The 21,201-nt window shown below is 33.8% G+C and overlaps 1 protein-coding gene across 9 annotated transcripts in view; it reads left to right on the top strand.

Annotated features, from left to right (window-relative positions):
* BIRC6 (baculoviral IAP repeat containing 6) overlaps nt 1-21,201 on the top strand; it is a 227,110-nt gene that overhangs the window by 72,730 nt on the left and 133,179 nt on the right. For 7 of the 9 annotated variants that reach the window (XR_008664705.1, XM_055327045.1, XM_055327046.1 and 4 more), the window contains 7 exons: nt 701-798; nt 2,873-3,020; nt 3,832-3,965; nt 9,557-9,703; nt 18,072-18,259; nt 19,069-19,392; nt 19,628-19,727. Coding sequence is in view for 8 of the 9 variants with exons in the window: in XM_055327045.1 (XP_055183020.1) it covers nt 701-798; nt 2,873-3,020; nt 3,832-3,965; nt 9,557-9,703; nt 18,072-18,259; nt 19,069-19,392; nt 19,628-19,727 (1,139 nt within the window). In the remaining variant the exon portion in view is untranslated. The remainder of the gene's footprint in view (nt 1-700; nt 799-2,872; nt 3,021-3,831; nt 3,966-9,556; nt 9,704-18,071; nt 18,260-19,068; nt 19,393-19,627; nt 19,728-21,201) is intronic. The other 2 variants (XM_055327047.1, XM_055327051.1) reach the window with 2 other exon arrangements.

Below are 21,201 nucleotides of genomic sequence, written 5' to 3' on the forward strand. Positions count from 1 at the left end.
AGAAAGAATTTTAGGCTCTTAGGAGAAGATGTCAAATTGCATAAGCTTTTTTTTTTTTTTTAAAGGTTTTATTTATTTAAAGTGTGCTCGAGTGGGGGATGGCGCAGAGGGAGAGAGAGAATCTCAGGCAGATTCCTTGCTGAGCGTGGATTCAGGGCTTGATCTCACAACCCTGAGATCATGACCTGAGCTGAAATCAAAAATTGGACACTCAACAGACTGAGCCACTCAGGCACCTCTTAATAAATGTAGTCTACTAAGCTTCTTTGCCTTAATAGTGGTTTGGGGAGTTTGATAAGGGGAACCCTTCTCCCACTTTTATATTCCCTGGTTGTCTTTGGATTCTTCACCTAAAGTCTTATTCCCTGTTATATGACAGTCTTATCAGGCTTGTAACATCGTGTAGACCTTTTTTCTGGATCCTGAGACTTAAACCATCTAGTAAATGTTTAAAAACTGATAGTATTGACTATATGTATATGTGCTTGTTAGCCCTTTTTGGTAAAGAACACAGTTACGCAGACCTTTAGTATAATCATTCCCTCTTATCTTTCTGTGTATATATAGGGCTTTAGGGCAAATTTTTTCTTGTAATCTGTGTGAATGCATTTTAAAGGGTTTTCTTAGGTATTCCACAACATTTAGGATTGAATGTAGATATTGAGTGATATATTTACAGTTTTTCTTTTAAAATTTTCAGTAATGGCAAATGTGATCCATGCCAACCAGGATTTGGATCTGTTCTGTTGAAGGCCTTACTTGATAATATGTCATTTTTACCTGCAGCGGCAACTGGTGGTATGTAAAATTAGTTTAATCACAAATAGCAGTAGTCATAGGAAATACCTTGCAGTGTATTTAGGATTATTTTGTAAGTATTTTTTCCTTGGTTATTCCCTCTTTTTTCTGTAGCTTCTCTAAGGGGTTGATGAATTGTGATTTTTATCAGATGGGCAGACACTCTGTTCAGTAATACTGCTTGGAAAAAGTGGGAGAGTTAAGTAAATAGGAAATCATCTTAATTCATACATTTTCTATATTTCATTCAAGTTGTTGAGTTGTTTGGTTTGTCACTGAATATAGATCAGATATCACAAATTTGCTAAAATGCCAGCAAGTGCCAGAGAGATGACATAAGTAGAAGAATGGTCCATGTATGTATTGTGTGTGATTGGTAGGGAGATTGGCTAACTAGAACTCTCTAAAAGGGACCAGTAGGTTTTTTCAGCACCCGAAGACTATAGAAATGCCATTCAAGAATGAATGTAGTATTAAAAAATAAAGGGGGAGTGGAATGAATGTAGTTCTTGAGTAACACTTTACAAAGCAGTCCCCTAAAAATAGCATATATATACAGTAATGAAGATTTTAAAAATACTGTTAAAGTATTTTTAATGCTGTTTTATGCTATTACCATAAGGAGCTACTGATTTGTCCTCTAAACCTAATTTTTTGTAGACTTTTCTTTCTTTTTATTTTTATTTTTTAAAGATTTTATTTATTCATTCATGAAAGAGAGAGAGGCAGAGGAACAGGCAGAGGGAGAAGCAGGCTCCATGTGAGGAGCCTGATATGGGACTTGATCCCAGGTTTCCAAGATCTCGCCCTGGGCCAAAGGCAGGCGCTAAACCGCTGAGCCACCCAGGGATCCGTAGACTTTTCTTACTAGTTTTTTATTTAATAAATAATCAACTTATTCAACAAAGATTATTTCATAAGGATTTGATCTTTGTGGTATTATAGAATAAAAGCCTGCTCAAAGTTAATTGATAAATGGTTATTGTATAAATACCTTAATTTAGATAAAGAATCTGTTTATATTTACCTTGGACATAAATTAGATGTTTTGGACCCTGTTCACTCTTAATAATCTTGGAGTTTAAAATAGTTTTTTAAGGATATTCTTAGGGATAGGATGTGTAAATTCTGAGGTTTACTTAGATATCTCTTATTTTCTAAAAGTTTTATAGTACATCATGATGATCATCTTTTTTAAATTTATTTTTTATTGGTGTTAAATTTGCCAACATATAGAATAACACCCAGTGCTCATCCCATCAAGTGCCCCCCCTCAGTGCTCGTTACCCAGTCACCTCCCTTTCTACCACCCCTTGTTCGTTTCCCAGAGTTAGGAGTCTCTCATGTTCTGTCTCCCTTTCTGGTATTTTCCACTCATTTTTTTTTCCTTTCCCCTATAATCCCTTTCACTATGTTTTATATTCCCCAAATGAATGAGACCATATAATGTTTGTCCTTTTCTGATTGACTTATTTCACTCAGCATAATACCCTCCTGGTCCATCCATGTCGAAGCAAATGGTGGGTCTTTGTCATTTCTCATGGCTGAGTAATATTCCATTGTATAGATAGACCACATCATCTTTATCCATTCATCTTTCGATGGACGCCAAGGCTCCTTCCAAAGTTTGGCTATTGATGATGATTGTCTTTTAAACTATGCTGGTCCTTATCTAATTGGCACCATAGGGTAGCTGCACTCTATTCACTTGCCAGCGTGTTCTTTGTACTTCCTAGCCATCTACTGTTTTTGAGAATTTTAGTATAAACCAAACAGTATTTCAGGAAGGATGGCTGGGGGGCCTGACATCTCTGTACTTTTCCAGCTATTCTCAAATGTCCCTCAGAGTCATTTCAGGTTATTGAAAACCTAAATGCCTACATTGACTTGATATACTTCTTAAAAAATATATTTGAAATTCTCTGTCACTGTCTTCTTAGTGCCCTCCAAGGAATTAATCCTTCCTTGTAAGTTGTTTTATGAGGGAACTTATTGATAAATATGTAATCTGAAGTTCTCTTTGTTAGAGAACAATGAGGAAAAGAAACATTGATTTGTTTTTTATTGTTTTCAGGTTCTGTGTATTGGTATTTTGTCTTACTGAATTATGTTAAAGATGAAGATTTGGCTGGGTGTAGTACAGCGTGTGCATCTTTGCTTACTGCTGTGTCCAAACAGTTACAGGACAGGCTAACACCAATGGAAGCTTTACTTCAAACAAGGTATTTTAATATACATAATGACTACCAATGGGCCTTTCTGCTACCAGCTTTGCACAGAACTGTTAATGTATATATTTATTAGCAAAATTATATTTATGCATTTCCTTTTTCTAAATAGTAGCCTAAGATTTTTTTCCACTATTCTCTCTGAAATAGTTCCTTTTAACAATTTTGAAAGTCACTAAAATTGTTAGAGGACTGATTGTATTAAGATACTTAAAGTGGTATTTTCTTGCTGATTGAAGAAGCGTTTAAGATAATTTGTTTCTCTATTGTTTGAATTTTGTAGTTGGAGTAATATAAATCACTTACTGGCCTTAATCAGTATTCTTCATCTGCTGATTGATTTTTCTAAAACTTCAACATAATCCAATAAATAGCTAAAGGTTAGGTTTGAGTTCTTGACTAATCATCAGTGTTTGAAGTATTATTTTATTTAACAAGATGATTTTGTGATCTTCTTCAATGACAAATCTCAATCTTGATAAAATTTAATCAAGCCCTTTGTACTTTCTGCCTAGTCAGTGTATTTAATGTTGGAGTTGAGAGAAGGGTACTTGGTTATCTCTTCCTTGCTTCAATTTGCAGATAAAGATTCATTCTTGTTTTATTATTTGTTGAATCTGGACCACTTCTTTTAGAGTATAGATTTCTGGGGAACACAGCTGAGATTCACTGAATTTAGTGGGTTAAACTCTGGTTAGTGTTTCCTTTTGCCCTGTGTCACACTGCTTTCAAAACTAAGTAAATAGGTAATATGTTAATTAGATGGCTGACAGGAAAATTGTTAGGACATTATTTTATTTTTCAGATATGGACTGTATAGCTCACCGTTTGATCCAGTCCTTTTTGATTTGGAGATGAGTGGTTCTTCTTGTAAAAATGTATACAACAGCAGCATTGGTGTCCAGTCAGATGAAATTGATTTGTCAGATGTCCTTTCAGGTAGTAACACCTTTTATTAAAGAAACTTTTGAATTTTCAATCTTTAGTTTAAGCTATCATTGATATAACAGATTGTAGTGACTACGTTGTCTTTAAAATTCTTTAGAACTTAACATCTGTGAATCATGAAACTGTTAGCATTTATTTCATAACTTCCCCCTCAAAAGAATATTGAAGTTATTTTTGGAAAGGTTGTGAGTTTGCTTTTTGTTTGTTTTTTTGTGTGTTTCATTGCATGTCAGTACAACTTTAAAGCTCATAAACTATTTAAAATTTAATTATTTGTTGTAGCCTTTTCACTTTTATTTGGTATGCCTTTCATGTTCACAAAATCAAAGAACGTTTTATTTCATATTTCAGAAAATAAAGTGAATATATATATTATAAAGATGCAGAAAGAAAAATATAATTTTCTATATGTAGCATACTCAAACTTTGTACAGTGTTACACGTATTCTTGTATACATTTCTCGAAGAATATGCTTTTAGTATTGAATGTTTAACCATTCAGTGCTATAATTTGGTGTTTATTTAGTTTTGTAATTTAAAATAATGACTATTATTTTCTCCGATCCTACTGAACTTATTAGGAGTGTTGCCAGTAAACCACAATGTTAGAATTTTGAGTTAGCATATTAAGATAATTATCATATTAAATAGAAGTAAATGTGGGGAGTTAATTTCAGTTTCTTTTACTTTAAAGTAGATTATGAATTGTAGAAAACAAAAGAAAAATGAAATACAGAAATATAAATGAAATACAAAGTTCCTTAATTCCAGCCTTTTCACCCTCTTAGATTACCTTCGTTGACAGGATGTTTAGCTCTTTAGACTTGTTTGCTACACATGTTCATGAACATTTTTAATGAAAAAGATAGTACTGTTACTTGCTTTTTAATGGCTTATGTTGCCTTGGGTAAAAGTGATACCTCCTCTGTTTCATGACTTAGGCTCTGAGTACTTTATGCTGATCTCTCTCTATCCAAGTGACACAGCAATTTATTAATTTGCTTAAAAATTTTTTTTAAAGATTTTATTTATCTGAGAGAGAGACAGTGACAGAGATAGCGACAGAGAGCATGAGCGGGGAGGAGAGGGAGAAGCTGGCATTCCACTGAGCAGGGAGCCCAATGTGGGGCTTGATCACAGGACCCTGGGATGGATCACGGCCTGAGCCAAAGGCAGATCCTTAATTGACTCAGCCACTCAGGTGCTCCAACATATCAATTGATAGGAGTGAAAGTTAGGGGAGAGGTTAGAACTAGGTATATAGATACGTTCTGTATATCTTAGCATAGAATGAGATACATTATGGAGAGAGTATAAGGAAAAGATCATAAAGTTCAGGTCAGTTCAGTGAGTTAAATACACAAGAGTAGCATATTCAGTAAACAAGGGACTTAGAAATCATGACCTAAGTCTCCGTATGAATGAACTTATTTTGTGTCTCAGCATTAATCCTTGTCCAGCATTTCTTTTCTCACTTAATGGCATCACTGGCACCAAATCAGAAATCTGAATATCATCCTTGATGCCTCCTCATCCTCCACTTTGAGGCTGTCAACAGATCCTCTTTGTTTTTACACCATCATATATTTCAAATCTATTCCCTTACCTCCTATGATTACAGGTAAGCCAGTCATCTTGAATCTGGACTACAGTAATAGTATTCTAACTAGTCTTTCTGCATTGCTCTTGTCTCTCTTGAGTACATTCTACACATGCAGTGAGTTCAGTTGGTTTTGGATACAAACCTATTCACTTTCCCTCTTTCCTTAAAATACTTTTCATGTCTTTCCATTACTCTGCAGTCCAACGTCTCTGTTGCAGCATGTAAAACCTTGAACGATTTGGTCCTCTTTCCCTTTCACCTAGTCTAGTACCATTGCCTCTGTTAGTCTCCATTCTCTGGCTCAGTGATTCTCAAAGTTTGGTCGGTAGACCTGCTCAGGGTCCCTGAGGTGCTTTCAGGAAATCCATGGGTCAACTGTCTTTGTGATACAGCAATATTATTTGCCTTTATTACTGCATTGAAATTTTGTACTAATTCTGCAAAAGCGTGATGTTCTTTTCTCTGCCCTTGGCAATGAAAAATATGCCAGTTTCACTTAAAAATGTCCCTGATGAGGCAGTAAAAGTTGTTGATTTTATTAAGTTTTGAACTTGCCAGTACTCATGTTTAAAGTATTCTGTGATGAAATGGGAAATAGGCATGAAGCACTTCTGCTGCACACCGAAGTACCTTGGTTGTTTTAAGGAAACACACTTGAGTAGTTATTTGAGTTACAAGTTGAACTAGTTGCTTATTTTAATGGAACATCATTTTTATTGCAAGAATGGCTGGCCTGCAAAATATGTTTATTCACACTTGATTGTTCAGTCGATATTTTTTCAGAAATGAATAGGAAAAGTCTATCAGTATCCATCCAGTTGATAGTGTTTCTTGACAATGTTAAAAGAGCTTTAAGCAAAAATTAGTATTTTGGAAAACTTGCATTGTCCACTAAACTTTACAGCTTTCCAGTATATAACAATTTTTCTGATGGCCTATGGTGATATTACTGAATGTAATTTTCTGATACTATATAATGAAGTGTGTTAACATGTATATATAGTGGTCACCCATATTTTCCAAATGGGTAAGAGATTCCTTAAAAGTTCAGGAAGGCCAATTAATATTAATGTAATGGAATCTGAGAAGTTCATCAATAAGATTTCAAAGACCAAGGGCACCGGTTAAGCATCTGACCCTTTGTCTCAGCTCAGGACTTGATCTCAGGGTTGTGAATTCAAGCTTTGCTGTAGGTTCCTCACTGGGTGTAAAGCCTACTTTAAAAAAAAAGGGGGTGCCTTAGTGGCTCAACTGTAGGCATCAGCCTTTGGTTCAGGTCATGATCCTAGGGTCCTGGGATCGAGCCCCGCATTGGGCTCCCTGCTCAGCGGGGAATCTGCTTTTCTCCTTCTCCCTCTGCCTGGTGCTCCACCTGCTTGTTTTCTCTCTGTCTCTCTCAAAGAAATAAAAATAATCTTAAAAAAAAAAAAAGATTTCAGAAACCACATTGCAAATAATCCTCAAAAATATTACCACTTACCAAAGGTTTTGAATATGTAAGACTATTAAAATATTCCTTTTCCTATCACACATATCTGTGATAGGCTAGATTTTTTTTTTAAAAGCTATACCCAAACAACGTGCTGCAGTGCATTGAATGTGGAGATAGGACAATATAGCTACTCTCTTTGATAAGCCAGATTTTAAAGAATTTTGCAAAAATGTAAAACATTGCCACTGTCACAGTTATTTTTGTCTGAAGGCAGTTATTTTTCATCAGAGTATGCTATTTATATCTAATGAGTTTATTACTATTACATGAGTCAATGTTTAAAATATTCTCATCCTAAGATTTCTGCTATGATGAATATCTATATATATAACCAACATAAATGAAGGTTCTTTAATAGTTCGTAATCATTTTAAAGCTATATAGAGGAGTGTTTGGGTTGAGAAATGTTCCTCTGGCCACATAGTTCCTTCATGTTCCATGTGCCATGTTCCTTCTTACCGGAGAGATTTCACCCATGTTATTTTTTTTCGAGGATTCCCCTGCCTGAAATAAATACATAAAAATGTCATGCTTTCCATAAATCTCATTACCTCATCATGGAAGCATTCTATTACTTTGTGACTTTTGACTGCTTTCTCTTAGACATACTAGTCCTTTGAACTTCTTTTAAGTAAAACATAGCAGTTTTTAAAAAGTTTTTATTTAAATTCCAGTTAGTTAACATACAATGTAATATTAGTTTCAGAGGTATAATTTAGTGACTCAACACTTATATGTAACACCCAGTGCTCATCACAATCAGTGCCCTCTTTAATACCTCACTTATTTACCCTATTCTCCCACCCACCTCCTCTCTGGTAATCATCAGTTTGTTTTCTAAGAGTCTGTTTCTTGGTTTGCTTCTCACTTTTTAATACCCCTATGATCAATTGTTTCTTAAATTCCACACACACAAAATCATCTTGCAATCATATGATGAAGACTGACTTCACTTAGCATAATACTGTCTAGCTCCATCTGTGTTATTACAAAAGAAAGATCTCATTCTTTTTATGACTAAAATACCACATCTTCTTTATTCATCAATTGATGGACATTTGGGATCTTTCCACAATATGGCTTTTGTAGATAATCTGCTGTAAACATTGGGCTGCATGTATCTCTTTAAATTAGTATTTTTGTATTCTTTGGGTAAATACTTTGTAGTGCAAATGCTGAATTATAGGGCAAGACCTTTTTTTTTTTTTTTTAAAGTTCAGTTATATGATTAGTTGTGTAGGTTACTACCATAACAGAATAGGTGTTTTCATGAGAAATGTATTTTGTTTTTTCATGTGTTTCCTATATCTGGTGGAGTAAGTGCTCAGTAAATACTTTTTTTAAAGCACATGTTAGGTCCTGTGTTGCACTGATGAAATGTTTGGAGAGCAGAGTTATGATTATTTAGTCTTGCATTTAATTTAGCCCTTCAGATGTTAATAGTTTTTGTAGCTCCCTATTCTTTCCATCTCTGATTTATGTTTAATTTTATCTGTTAAAGAATTCGGTTTAAAACAGTGCTAATTCCAAAAAATCTGAACAGTATTGGAAATAACCCCTTCCCCCCATACCTCATAACACTGTTAATTCTTTTGTCCGATCTTCTTGCTGTGGTTTTATGGTTTCTGTATTTGTGATCATCTAAATTTTATTTTATTTTTAAATTTTATTTATTTTTCAACTATGCTTGCTAACTTAAATTACAGTTGACCTTTTAATAACATGGGTTTGAACTGCATGGGTCTGCTTATATGTGGAATTGTTTTCGATATATACAGTACTGTAAATGTATTTTCACTTCCTTATGATTTTCTTATTAACATTTTCTTTATTCTAGCTTACTTTATTATAAGAATACAGTACGTAGCACATAAGATGTGAAAGTTATGTTAATCAGCTGTTTATGTTACCTGTAAGGCTTCTGGTCAGCAATAGGCTGTAAGTAGTTAAATTTGGGAAGTCAGAAGTTATATGTGGATTTTTGACTGTGCTGAGTTGGCACCCCAAACTCAGCATTGTTCAAGGGTCAGATATATTTTTATGATTATAAAGTTTTAGGCTTCATTCTAAAATTGATAATATATATAAAATATAAATATATATTTATAGGTAAATCTTGATAATATTTTAAAATGTTTTAGTTTTTGTTTAGTGTCATATTTATACAGTTGATGTGAAAGAATGTATTCTGATTTTATGCATACTTAATAAATTGTGTAATTAATATTAGTAGCCCATTCATTATTTTTTCCTCATTTAAAATCTAAATCAATTGTTACTATTGCATTGTGAATGGCCACTAAGTTGCTTTTCTGCAGCTCTGCTTTTGTAGCATGGAAACAAGTATCTTCTGTTTGTGAGTTTTCTTAATATGTCCACTGTAGAAGCACTGTATAAGGGTTTTGTGTATACATCTTCTTAATTTTCCATGTGACTATTACGTTTTAAAAATTAATTTAGATAGTATAACACTTGTCTCTTTCACAGGAAATGGAAAAGTCAGTAGTTGCACAGCTGCTGAAGGTAGCTTCACATCTCTCACTGGACTTCTGGAAGTTGAACCCCTGCACTTTACTTGTGTGTCAACTAGTGATGGCACCAGAATAGAAAGGGATGATGCAAGTACGTTTACTGGTATATACCTTCTTTTATTATACACTCTTTTTATTATATATTTTATGCTGAAGTAAAAACAAAGCAATATATAAGTAATTAAGTATCCATTTATATTAAATGTAACTTCCTTTTGTGTCATGTTAAATAGAAACTTATTAATAGCGGGAAATCATAAGTAGTTTTCCATTATGTCAGTTCATAGTTTCCCTTTTTTTTCCTTTTAGAACACTATCTTAAAATCCATTTGTGTGTGTGTGTGTATGTCTGCATTTTTAGAAGCTTTTAATATGAAAATACTAAATATAACAAAAGTAAAGGGAAAAGTAAAATAGGCTACATTTCCTTTATCTAGCCTCAACACTCCTTAAGTGTTGACCAGTCTTACGTGTAGTTTTGGCATCATAATGTTATTTCTTGCATTTTTAAGGCTCACAGTATATTTAAAGCTCACATTATAAAATATCTTGGAGAACGTTGGGAAGAATAAAGAGGGAATATTATTTTTCCAGCTATTTTAAAGCACCTTCAGATATATGAGCCACTATTTAAATGTGTTGAATATGTAGTATTGTTGGTGTCTTAAATGAATCAATTGAACTCTTAATTTTTTATGTACTTTCTTATATATATATGTTCTTTTCCTTATATCTTAGGATCAGCGTTTATTTATAATTCTGTCTTGGCACAAATAATTGTAATTTTTATAATTAAAAACATTGGATATGATTTTGTCTTTATACTAACAGAAGAGTTTGAATATTGTCTTGAATGAGTTCTCCTGGCAGTTTTATGTTTGTGGATTTCTTTTTGTTTTCTTCAACAGTTTAATAGAAAACAGTTTGTGAAGCCACAAAACATTTAATCTTAAGAAGGATTTTAAAAAGGAAATTAGTGGTTCTTTGAGTGGCTTTTTTATTCAGAGTCGTCTTCTATATTCCAATTGTGGAAGTAACCTCTAAGTGAAATCCTTGACTTATGTAATTTATATGAGAACTTTCAATTAAAATCTAATATTTCTCTTATATAGGAATGACAGAAGGATGAAATTTTGTGTTTGCTTTCTTGGATTGTCCTAGTCATTTTGTAGAGACATACATGTAAACTGGAATAGGAAAATGCAATGACAAGAAATTGAAATTTTAGAGAATTTCTTTGTTATAAATCAGACTCTTTCTTGGAACTGTTTTCAAAGTAAGGGTCTAAAATTCATGTGTTTGTGAGTAAGTGATGCTTTCAGGGGTATAAAATTAGATGACTGATAGATGATTAGGTTTGAAAAAAGAAAGTATTTCTTCATACTCCCTTTCCTTTCCTGTGAAGCAAGCAGTGGAACCAGTTTCTTATATTTCCAAAGATAGTATAGCTATATAATCATATTTGTATTTCACCTACACTGAAACTACCACCAGCAGAGGAATTTTTATTAAATGTTTGGGCAAAGTCTTGACTATTATCATAAGATGCTTAAAGGTGACTCTAGTCTCTCTACTTCTTATTTACTTTTTTTGAAACATGTTAATTGTGAAATATAATGCTCTTAAGAAAAAGTGCAGAAAACATTTGTATAATCCAGCAGTTTATGACCACCAAATCAAGAAATAATTTCTCCAGCACTCTAAAAGCTATTTTCATGTCCCTTCTGCTAATTTCTCCCTTGCCCTCTAAAAGATAAACTTTGTCCTAACTTTTAGAGTAATCATTTCTTGGTTTTTGTTTGCTTCATTTTATAACCACATAATTAATGCATTTCTGGTCGCTGGTTAAAGAAAGGCTTTATAAATCTGCTTTTATGTATTTTTTGGTCTGCCTTCTGTTCAGCATTATGAGTGTTAAATTCATCTTTATCAGTCGATGTAGATACTTGGTCTTTTTCATTGTTGTTTTAAGATTCTGTGAATGAAACAAAATTTATGCGTCTGTTGACTAGTGTACTATTGACTGATATTTGGATTGTTCTACTGTGATGCTTTTAGTTCTACTGGATATACTGTTTTCTTGGATATGAATGTAGAGGTTGATTTGCTGCTTCATAGGTTTTCCATATATTCAAATTTAGGAAGTAATATTAAATAAATGTACTTTTTAATTTCTAAATGTATGAAGATTTTCCTGTTATCTTGCTGTTGGTTTTTATTTAAATTGTTATAGGGTCAAAAATTACTCTGTCCTGTACACTGTGTTGGGAATTGTAGAAGATAGATTTTTATAAATATTCCATGAATATATGACAATAATGTTTACTCCCCACTTGTTGGTGAAGTTGCTAATTGTGTTCTTCAGATTCTGTCTTTATTAACTCCTTGGTTGCTTCTAGTTCATAAGATCAGTCAGTTAAATTCTTGTTACTCTATCTGTGGAGGTGACTTTGAGTTTCATCAGTCTGTATTTTATGTATTCTGAAATCACCATACAGATTTAGACTGTTTGTATCTTTCTTGTGAATTTAATCTTTCATCATTAGGAATTATCTCTTTATCTGTGCTAGCTTTTTTTCCTAAAATTACTTTATTTGGTATTTATATACTTCACATCATCTTTCTTTTGGTTGCTATTTGTATGATAAACATTTTTCCTTCATTTTACTTTGAGCGTTTTCTTTCATAAGCAGCTTATGGTTGTTTTTTTTTGGCTTTCAGTTGGCGTGTTTATTTACATTTAATGTAATTACTGACATATCTATATTTAAATTTGCTATGTTTTTAATATACAGATATTCCATTAGATGTCTCTTTTTGCCAGTTAGATGTTTCTCTCTTACTTTTTTTTTTTTGGTTATTATATTTTTATTTGGACTGTTTTTCTACTTTTTCTATTTTTAGCAGTTATCTCAGAGATCACAATACATACATAACTTGGTATTCAGAAGTCCAACTGCCTTTTGTACTATATGTAGTGCAAATATCTAGCATATTTGTCACTTTCCTGATATATATGGTCTTGTGGTTTTATACCTTAATTTTATGTGTATTTTAATTCCCAGATACATTATTATAGTTTTTTATATTTCAGTATTCATTTAGATTTATCTCATAATTCCATTTCATTCCTCTGTTTTCTTTTGTACTGAAATCAGTATGATTTTCTTTATTGGAAAAGTATTCTGTATGGTCTCCTTTTGTTTTTGTCTACTGATGATGAATAAGCTTCATTTTTGGAGGAGGGAATTTTCAGCTTTTTAAAAATAATTAGATGAACAAACCATACAGCTATTATCCAGATTCCAGTATTATTGATATTTTTCACATTACTTTTATCTCTCCTAGCTGAAAAAGGAATCCTAGATATGATATCATTTTTCTCTCTCTCCATATATATATAATATATAACACATATATAACCTTAAACAATGTGGATAGATTCTATAATAATTGATGCCATTTTTATTAATATAAACTATAATTAATCCTAATGCATTTTCATCATAACCAACTAAATTAGCATAATCAGTTCCATGTTGTGATCTGTTTTCCATACATAATTAAATTTATCTGAATGTCACACCAATAAATCTCACATTTCGCTTATTAGATCCAGAGGTGTCCTCTTCATTCTCAAAGTATATTTTGACATGTTACAGAATTCTAGTTATTATTTCTGTGATATTGCTATATTCAGTTTCATTTGTATTTAACCTGCTTAGGATTCATAGGGCTTCTTGAATCCTTACTTGATACCTTCCATCAGCTTTAGAAGATCTCAGCTGTTAACTGTGCAGACATTGTTTCTGACTTGTTTTCTGTGTTCTCTGTTTTGTGTTTCCAATTTTATATGTTTAAGATGTACAATTTATTGGTTTGATGGATTTATGTATTATAGAATGATTACCACCATAGCAATTCCATGTGTGTTATACTTCAGTATAAATGATACAGTTCTCCATTTTTTAACCTCTCCGCTCACTATGGGTATTTTCTTCTAATTCGTCTTAGTTTACTAATTCTCTCTTCTGTGTTATTTATGGGAAAAAACTATCCTTTTCCGACTCTATTGCAGTGTTACCACTGTTAAAAATCATGTCTCTGCTGTTGGCATGAGTCTGTTTTTGTTCCATTGGTCCATTTGTCTAGCCTTATGCCAATACCTAATTGTCTTAATTATTGTAACTTTATATTAAGCTTTGAAATCTGATAGTATATGTTCACCAGGGCGTTTTTTTCCTTCTTTTTTTTTGGTAGATTTACAAAATTGATATAAAGTTTGTTGTGCATCATTATCACTGTCTAATTCAAGAATATTCCCACTACACCATAAAGAGATTTTGTAATCATTAGGCGTCACTCCCAATTCCCATTCCCTTCCATTGCCTGGCTATCAGTAATCTATGTTGTGTCTCTTTGGGTTTGCCTACCCCATACATTTTATATAAATGTGGAATTGTATTGTTTGTGGTCCTTTTTTGTCTGGCTTCTTTCACTTAGTATAATGTTTTCATGTTTCATCCATTTAGTGTGTATCAGTACATACTTCTTTTTTATGACTGAATTGTATTCCATTGTATGGATATACCATTTTTATAACAATTTCTATGTACCTCCTTTTGTTTATCTACTATTAACAGGCATGTTACTTCTTTTTACCTGTTCAAATATTGCTGTGCAGTATATTTGTGTACAGTTTTGTGTTTTCAGTTCTCTTGAGCATATACATAGAAGTGGAATCATTCATTTTCACCATTTTTCTTTTTTTTTTTTTAAGATTTTATTTTTTTATTCATAAGAGACACAGAGAGAGGCAGAGACATAGGCAGAGTGAGAAGCAGGCTCCCTGCAAGGAGCCCGATGCGGAACTCGATCCCGGGCCCTGGGATCACACATGGAGATGAAGGCAGATGCTCAAATGCTGAGCCACCCAGGCGCCCCCACCATTTTTCTTCTTCTTTTTTTTTTTTTTTTTAATTTTCATTTATTCATGATAGTCACACAAAGAGAGAGAAAGACGCAGAGACACAGGCAGAGGGAGAAGCAGACTCCATGCACTGGGAGCCCGACGTGGGATTCGACCCCGGGTCTCCGGGATCGCGCCCTGGGCCTAAGGCAGGCGCCAAACCGCTGCGCCACCCAGGGATCTCCATTTTTCTTCTTAAAGAATGTTTTTCTTAAAGATTCTGTGTGTTTTTTATTTGTTTTTCCCCTGCTTTATCGGGATATAGTTGACATATAATATTGAGCAAGTTTAAGGTGTACAATACAGTGTTTTGATACATTAATGTATTATAGAATGATTACCACCATAGCATTAGCTAATACCTATGTCTTATCATGTAACTACCAGTTCTTTTTCTGTGGGGCGAACATTTCAGATCTACTCTTTAACCACTTTCAAGTGTATAATACAGCATTAATATTATCAAGATGCTATACATTAGATCTCTGTATTTCCATTTAAATTTTAGAGTCAACTTGTTAATTTATGCACCAAAAAGCTTATTTTTTTGAATTTAGAATTTGAATATAAACCAGTTTGGGAGAATTGACATCTTAATATTAAGCCTTTTACTTCATTAACATGGCATATTTAATATATTTAAGTCTTCAGTTACTCCAGGAGATGTTTTTTAGTTTTCAATGTTGGTGTTTCACACATCTTTTTTAGATTAATCCCTAGCCATTTGATTTTTTTAATGCTATTGTAAGTGATCTTTTTCTTAATTTTATTTCCATTTTTTTTGTTGCTGGTATAAAGAAATGTAATCGATTTGTGTATATTAATCTCATGTGGTGACACTGCTATATTAGCTTACTAAATATAATTTTATAGTTTCTTAAAGACTTTATGAACACAATCATGTTATCTGTTGAGTTTTTCTTTCTTTCTTTCTTTCTTTCTTTCTTTCTTTCTTTCTTTCTTTCTTTCTTTCTTTCTTTCTTTTTTTTTTTTTTATAAAAGGTTTTATTTATTCATTCATGAGAGAGAGAAAGAGGCAGAGACACAGGCAGAGGGAGAAGCAGGTGCCATGCAGGGAGCCCAATGTAGGACTCGATCCTAGGACTCCAGGATCACGCCCTGGGTTGAAGGCAGGTGCTAAACCGCTGAGCCACCCAGGGATCCCCTGTTAAGACTTTTTCTAATCATTCTTTTTTTTTTTTCTTTTTTTCTTCTTGTTCTTGTGCTTTCTAGGGCTTTCTGTGTGATACCGAATAGAAATGGTAGTCTCATCATTTTTATTTTGTTCACATCTCCATTATTTTTATATCTGGTTTTTAAGGCACTTATATAAAAATAGAAAAAGATATTGAAAATTCAGACTGGTCAAACGATTTTAAAATTTTGTAGTAGTAGGATGACTTTACTTCTTTTGGATTGTTTATGTCTCTCAAGTGTTTCTGGTGACTTAATTCATTTTCCCATAAGTGTTATTTAGGCATGGGATTTTAAAGTGAGTAAAGGGCTAAACTCTACATGGTTAATATTGAAAATTAATTATCCCAAAGGTACTAGTACAATATCAGTAAGTGTAATAATTATCCCTCTACAGTTGGAATTAATAGCTGTTTCATTGGTGGACCATTAGATGAAGTGGATGGATTTCATTTTGGGGCACATAGCTTATGTGAGTTATGATTGCTCTTTCTTTGACCATGCTTATATAGTTGGATTCTTGGAAGTTAAATGACGTGTGGTGTGGCTGTTCTGTATTAAGTGTGTTTTGTTTAAGTTGAGGACACTTTTAATTGTAAGAGGCTATGGACAGGTTCATTTATTGCTATCTTCTTGATTACAGCTTAGTTTTTTAAATAGTTTTATTTTTTTTTAAATCCTGGCACGGTATAGCATTGTTAGATGTTAAGATAGGCTGTCAAGATACCCGAGCGGTTTTTTTTTTTGTTGTTTTGTTTTTGTTTTTGTTTTTTTGCAAGGTGAAGATGCAAAGATAAAAGGAGTTGATATAACTTCCATGCTTTGCCCTTCCATTGGTTTTGGTTTCACATAATCTGTGGTTCCACCTCTAGTTCTACCACTATGAGCTCAATTTCTTTGAGCCATTAACTAAGAAACAGAGTTCTAGTATTTGCTTCCCAGGGTTGTTCATCTGTTGAATAGGTAATTAATTAAAACCATGTCACATGGTAATTCATTCTAAACATTTGCTATTATTGTAGTGGTTATTCTTCCCCAATATAACTTTCTAGTAAAGGCCTGTTATAATATAAATATTAATGCTGTTATTGAACTTGGTCTTTACTTCTTGTTTTGTGCTGACTTGTTTCATTAAGTTGTGAAATTAAGCTTTTATTGTACTTTTTTCTGTAATGTTTTCAACAAATATTGGTAAATATTTAATGGGGAGAGTGATTTTTATAATGTATATTTGAGTAACATTGAAAAGGAAAGTCAAAGAAATTATTCAACTTAAAGGATTTTGTAGAGCCTTTAATGATGATAATGTTCATGGCTAAGCAGTATGTGCCAGACTTACCTGACATGGGTAAAATTGGATATGTTTCTCTCCATATTAGTGTTCTGGGAAGCATATGGTAGGAAACTTTGCGTTACATATTCTGCATGGGACAGACTTGGTCTAGCCTGTGGTTGGTTGGTTGGTTGGTTTGTTTATTTATTTTTAAAGATTTTATTTATTTACTCCTAAGAGACACAGAGAGAAAGAGAGAGGGGCACAGAGACATAGGCAGAGGGAGAAGCAGGCTCCGTGCAGGGAACCTGATGTAGGACTCTATCCTGGGACTCCAGGATCACACCCTGAGCCAAAGGTAGATGCCCAACAACTGAGCCACCCAGGTGTCCCTAGGCTGTGCTTTAAAATGAAGAAATAAGTGTCATCAGATTTTTAAAATTACGTTCTTTTTCTTTTTAATATTTTATTTATTCACGAGAGACACAGAGATAGAGGCAGAGGCATAGATAGAGGGAGAAGCAGGCTCCCCGCAGGGAGCTCGATGTGGGATCATGCCCTGAGCAAAGACAGACACTCAACCACTGAGCTACCCAGGCGTCCCTTAAATGATGTTCTTATATTGAAGGGCTTTTTGGAACTCTTTGGGGGAGTGAGAGGGAGGTATTGCTATAGTAAAACTTAATAAAGCATATTTCAGTTTATTCATTATGTTTGAATTATATAATAAGATTACTCTCATTTTGTGTTATTTTAGCCATAAGAAATGAAATTTCTTATATGCTGAAAATATTTTTAAGCTCAAAAAGTACACTAATTTTTCTTTGATTTAGAAGTAGTTTCCCGATCCCTTAAATTCAAATACTATTACTGTTAATCAATATACTTTTACCATTAAGATTCCTCTATTGATACTCTATAGATTCTTATCTTTTAAAATGAGACTAGAGTTTTAATGTCCAGATAATATACTTGGAATATGTTTCTGTGTGAACCTTTTCCTCATTCCTTTTCTCCCCCCTTGTCTTATGCCAGTGAGTTCCTTCGGGGTTACTCCTGCAGTAGGTGGACTGTCATCGGGGACAGTTGGGGAAGCTTCGACAGCCCTGAGTTCAGCAGCCCAGGTAGCTTTGCAGTCTCTCTCTCATGCAATGGCGTCAGCCGAGCAACAGCTGCAGGTGCTGCAAGAGAAACAGCAGCAGCTTTTGAAGCTTCAGCAACAGGTTGGAGACTCTTTGGCTCTTTGTTCATGCTGTCTCTAAACTTCAAAAGCTGAAAAAGTACTGTAAAAATGACCCATTAATTTCGTAAAGGAAAGTAGGTTGACTGATCTGAGCTAATCAGTTTCTACAAAAATGGAGGTAACGTCTTTGTGATATATCTAAATTTGATAAATATCTGAGGGAATATAATTGATATTTTTGGGAGTTATCTCTAAGTAAAAATCCATCCTGTTTCAACACTCTTGGTCAAATGTTAGTTACTAACTGTAAAAATACTAATTGTATTTTTCGAACCTGAGAACCTGAAACATTTTAGAGATGAATTGAATTCACATGGATTAAAATTTAGTAATAATGGCAGATGTTTTGGAGATTTCAGTGCTTGCTTCGGCCGCACATATACTAAAATTGGAGATTTCATTGTGGTCTAAATGCAACCTGTGCATTTGTAGGTGACATTGTATCAGGTTAGGCACCATGAGAATATACCTCCTCCTGTTAATATTTTGCTTTGAGGAGAACTTTGTTTCCTTATTACATCTACTTGTTCTTCTTTTCCACCTTTGCTTTGTGGAAGTCCTCGTTCCCCCAAACACGAGAAATTGTATATCAGATATTTAATGATGTTTAAATAGTGAAGAAATACTCAATTCATGTTGAGTCCATTTTTTTATTAATTTCAGTTTTATTTAACTAAGATCTAGTTAATCAGATCATCTTTATCTTTTTAAGCTCTTCCTGTGTAGTATTCCCCACAGTTTGGGCAGGCAAGACTAGTCTATATGTTGTGGCTTTTACTTCTTTTACAGAAAGCAAAGCTGGAAGCCAAGTTACATCAGACGACAGCTGCAGCAGCTGCCGCGGCATCGGCAGCCTCAGCAGTAGGTCCTGTTCACAACTCTGTGCCTTCCAACCCGGCGGCAGCCCCCGGCTTCTTCATCCACCCATCTGATGTTATTCCACCCACTCCAAAAACAACACCACTTTTTATGACTCCACCACTCACCCCACCCAATGAAGCAGTTTCTGTTGTGATTAATGCCGAACTTGCACAGCTTTTCCCAGGCTCAGTTATTGATCCCCCAACAGTCAATCTTGCTGCACATAACAAAAATTCCAACAAGTCCAGAATGGTAAATTATATTTTAAATAGGTGTTCGCTTAGACATTTAAAAATATTTTGATGTATACACTAACATGAAAAGGCAAAATTTTCTTATACAAGCTTAAAACATTAAATTAGATTGTTTTGTAAAGTATTACAAAATATACATCAGGAAATGAGGCTTGTTAATCTGATATTACAGTTACTAGTTTGTATAGAGCAAGAGTAATATCAATATAGAGTTATACTTTTTTCTTTTCTAGAATCCACTTGGTTCTGGTCTAGCTCTTGCAATTTCTCATGCTTCACATTTTCTTCAACCTCCACCCCACCAGTCCATTATTATAGAGCGAATGCATTCAGGTAATCTTTGACTTTCTTAAAATACTGTTTTTTGCCTAGTCTGCCAGTCCTTTGAGTCTTAATATTATGTAGTTTGATTTTCCTTTGCAAATAAATCCCATTTGTTCCTGGGTAAGTACATTTTATTAAGAATAAGCACTACATAAGGCTCAGCTGTGTGCTCACCACGTTGAATGCAGAAATGCTGATGGGTAGGGTAGTTAACTCTGACTAGACCTTGAATCTGACCTATACGTGAATCATGCCTGTTGAACTGTGATAGACATAAGTATCTATTCCATTATAGCTGCTCAGTCATCATTACATTAGAAATTACACTTTAGTATTCTTAAGACCAGCACTCTGCTGTTGAAATCATTTCCAGAAAATAGCAGAGAGAATTACTGTTGATTTTGAAAACTGAGTAAGATTAATAATACTGCATGGTCTCAATAACTGAAATTTTACCAAAGTTTATAGCCATATTTTTATGCCAGTGATCTGTGACTGGGATAGGTGCTTTCAGTTAGAGCATATTTACTAGTAAACTACAGGCAATTTAACCTTACAATCCTGCCAAACTGTTAGCTCCAGGCTTGAGCTGCCGCAGAGTTCACCAGAATCCGTCCATGTGATTTATAGAAGAGAATAATATGAATATAATGGATACTGTGTTACCTCTCATCACATGAATAGTTGAACCATATTTGCTTTATTGCATTGGGCTGTGTCTTCTTTGGAAGAGAGTTTTTAAAAAATAAAATTCTTAATGGTCTTTTCTGTTCGACTAATACTCCATTGGTATCACCATTGGTGTTTGTAACCATGTAAATGGTTTAGAGTGTGATTTGTTGGTGTGCAGTGTTATGAAATATGAGCAGTTGTTTACACTGAAGTTTGGTTTTTATAAATGGAATTGACTGTAGGATATAGAATTACATTCTTTGTTATTTAATAGTTTTTCTGTTTAGGTAAGTATGGGTAACTACCTTTTTGTTTTAAACTAGCTTCACTGAAAGTAGCACAAGTTCTAGCAGTTTATTTGATCCTTTCACTGTAACATGCAGCTGTCAAGGTTATTAGGTGCTCCTCACCCCAACCTGGTAAAGAAGAAAAAGAATTCTGTTATTAATGATTCTGTTATTGTTTCACTAATTGGGTTTATTCTGAAATGTGTATGAGATGAGAGATGCAAAACTGTTCTTTCTTCCATTCGTCTCAGTAGTATGAACATCTCAGCCATGCAGAGTATGATTCTAATGGTTACATAGGGGCATACTGCCTCTTTAGCATGGCCCTTGAGAGTATGCCATCAACTTCACCTGGTACTAAACTGAAGTGACCGTGGTGGTGTTAGGACCTGGGCAAAAACACTGTTTGAGTTAAGCTGTGTCTATCTTTACTGGAGGATCTTCCCAAGAGATTTTTTTTTTAAAACGATTTTATTTATTTATTTGAGAGAGAGCCTGAGAGAGAAGAGAGAGTGAGCACAAGC

This window comes from Nyctereutes procyonoides, unplaced genomic scaffold (genome assembly GCF_905146905.1).
Source record: "Nyctereutes procyonoides isolate TBG_1078 unplaced genomic scaffold, NYPRO_anot_genome, whole genome shotgun sequence".
NCBI lineage: Eukaryota > Metazoa > Chordata > Mammalia > Carnivora > Canidae > Nyctereutes > Nyctereutes procyonoides.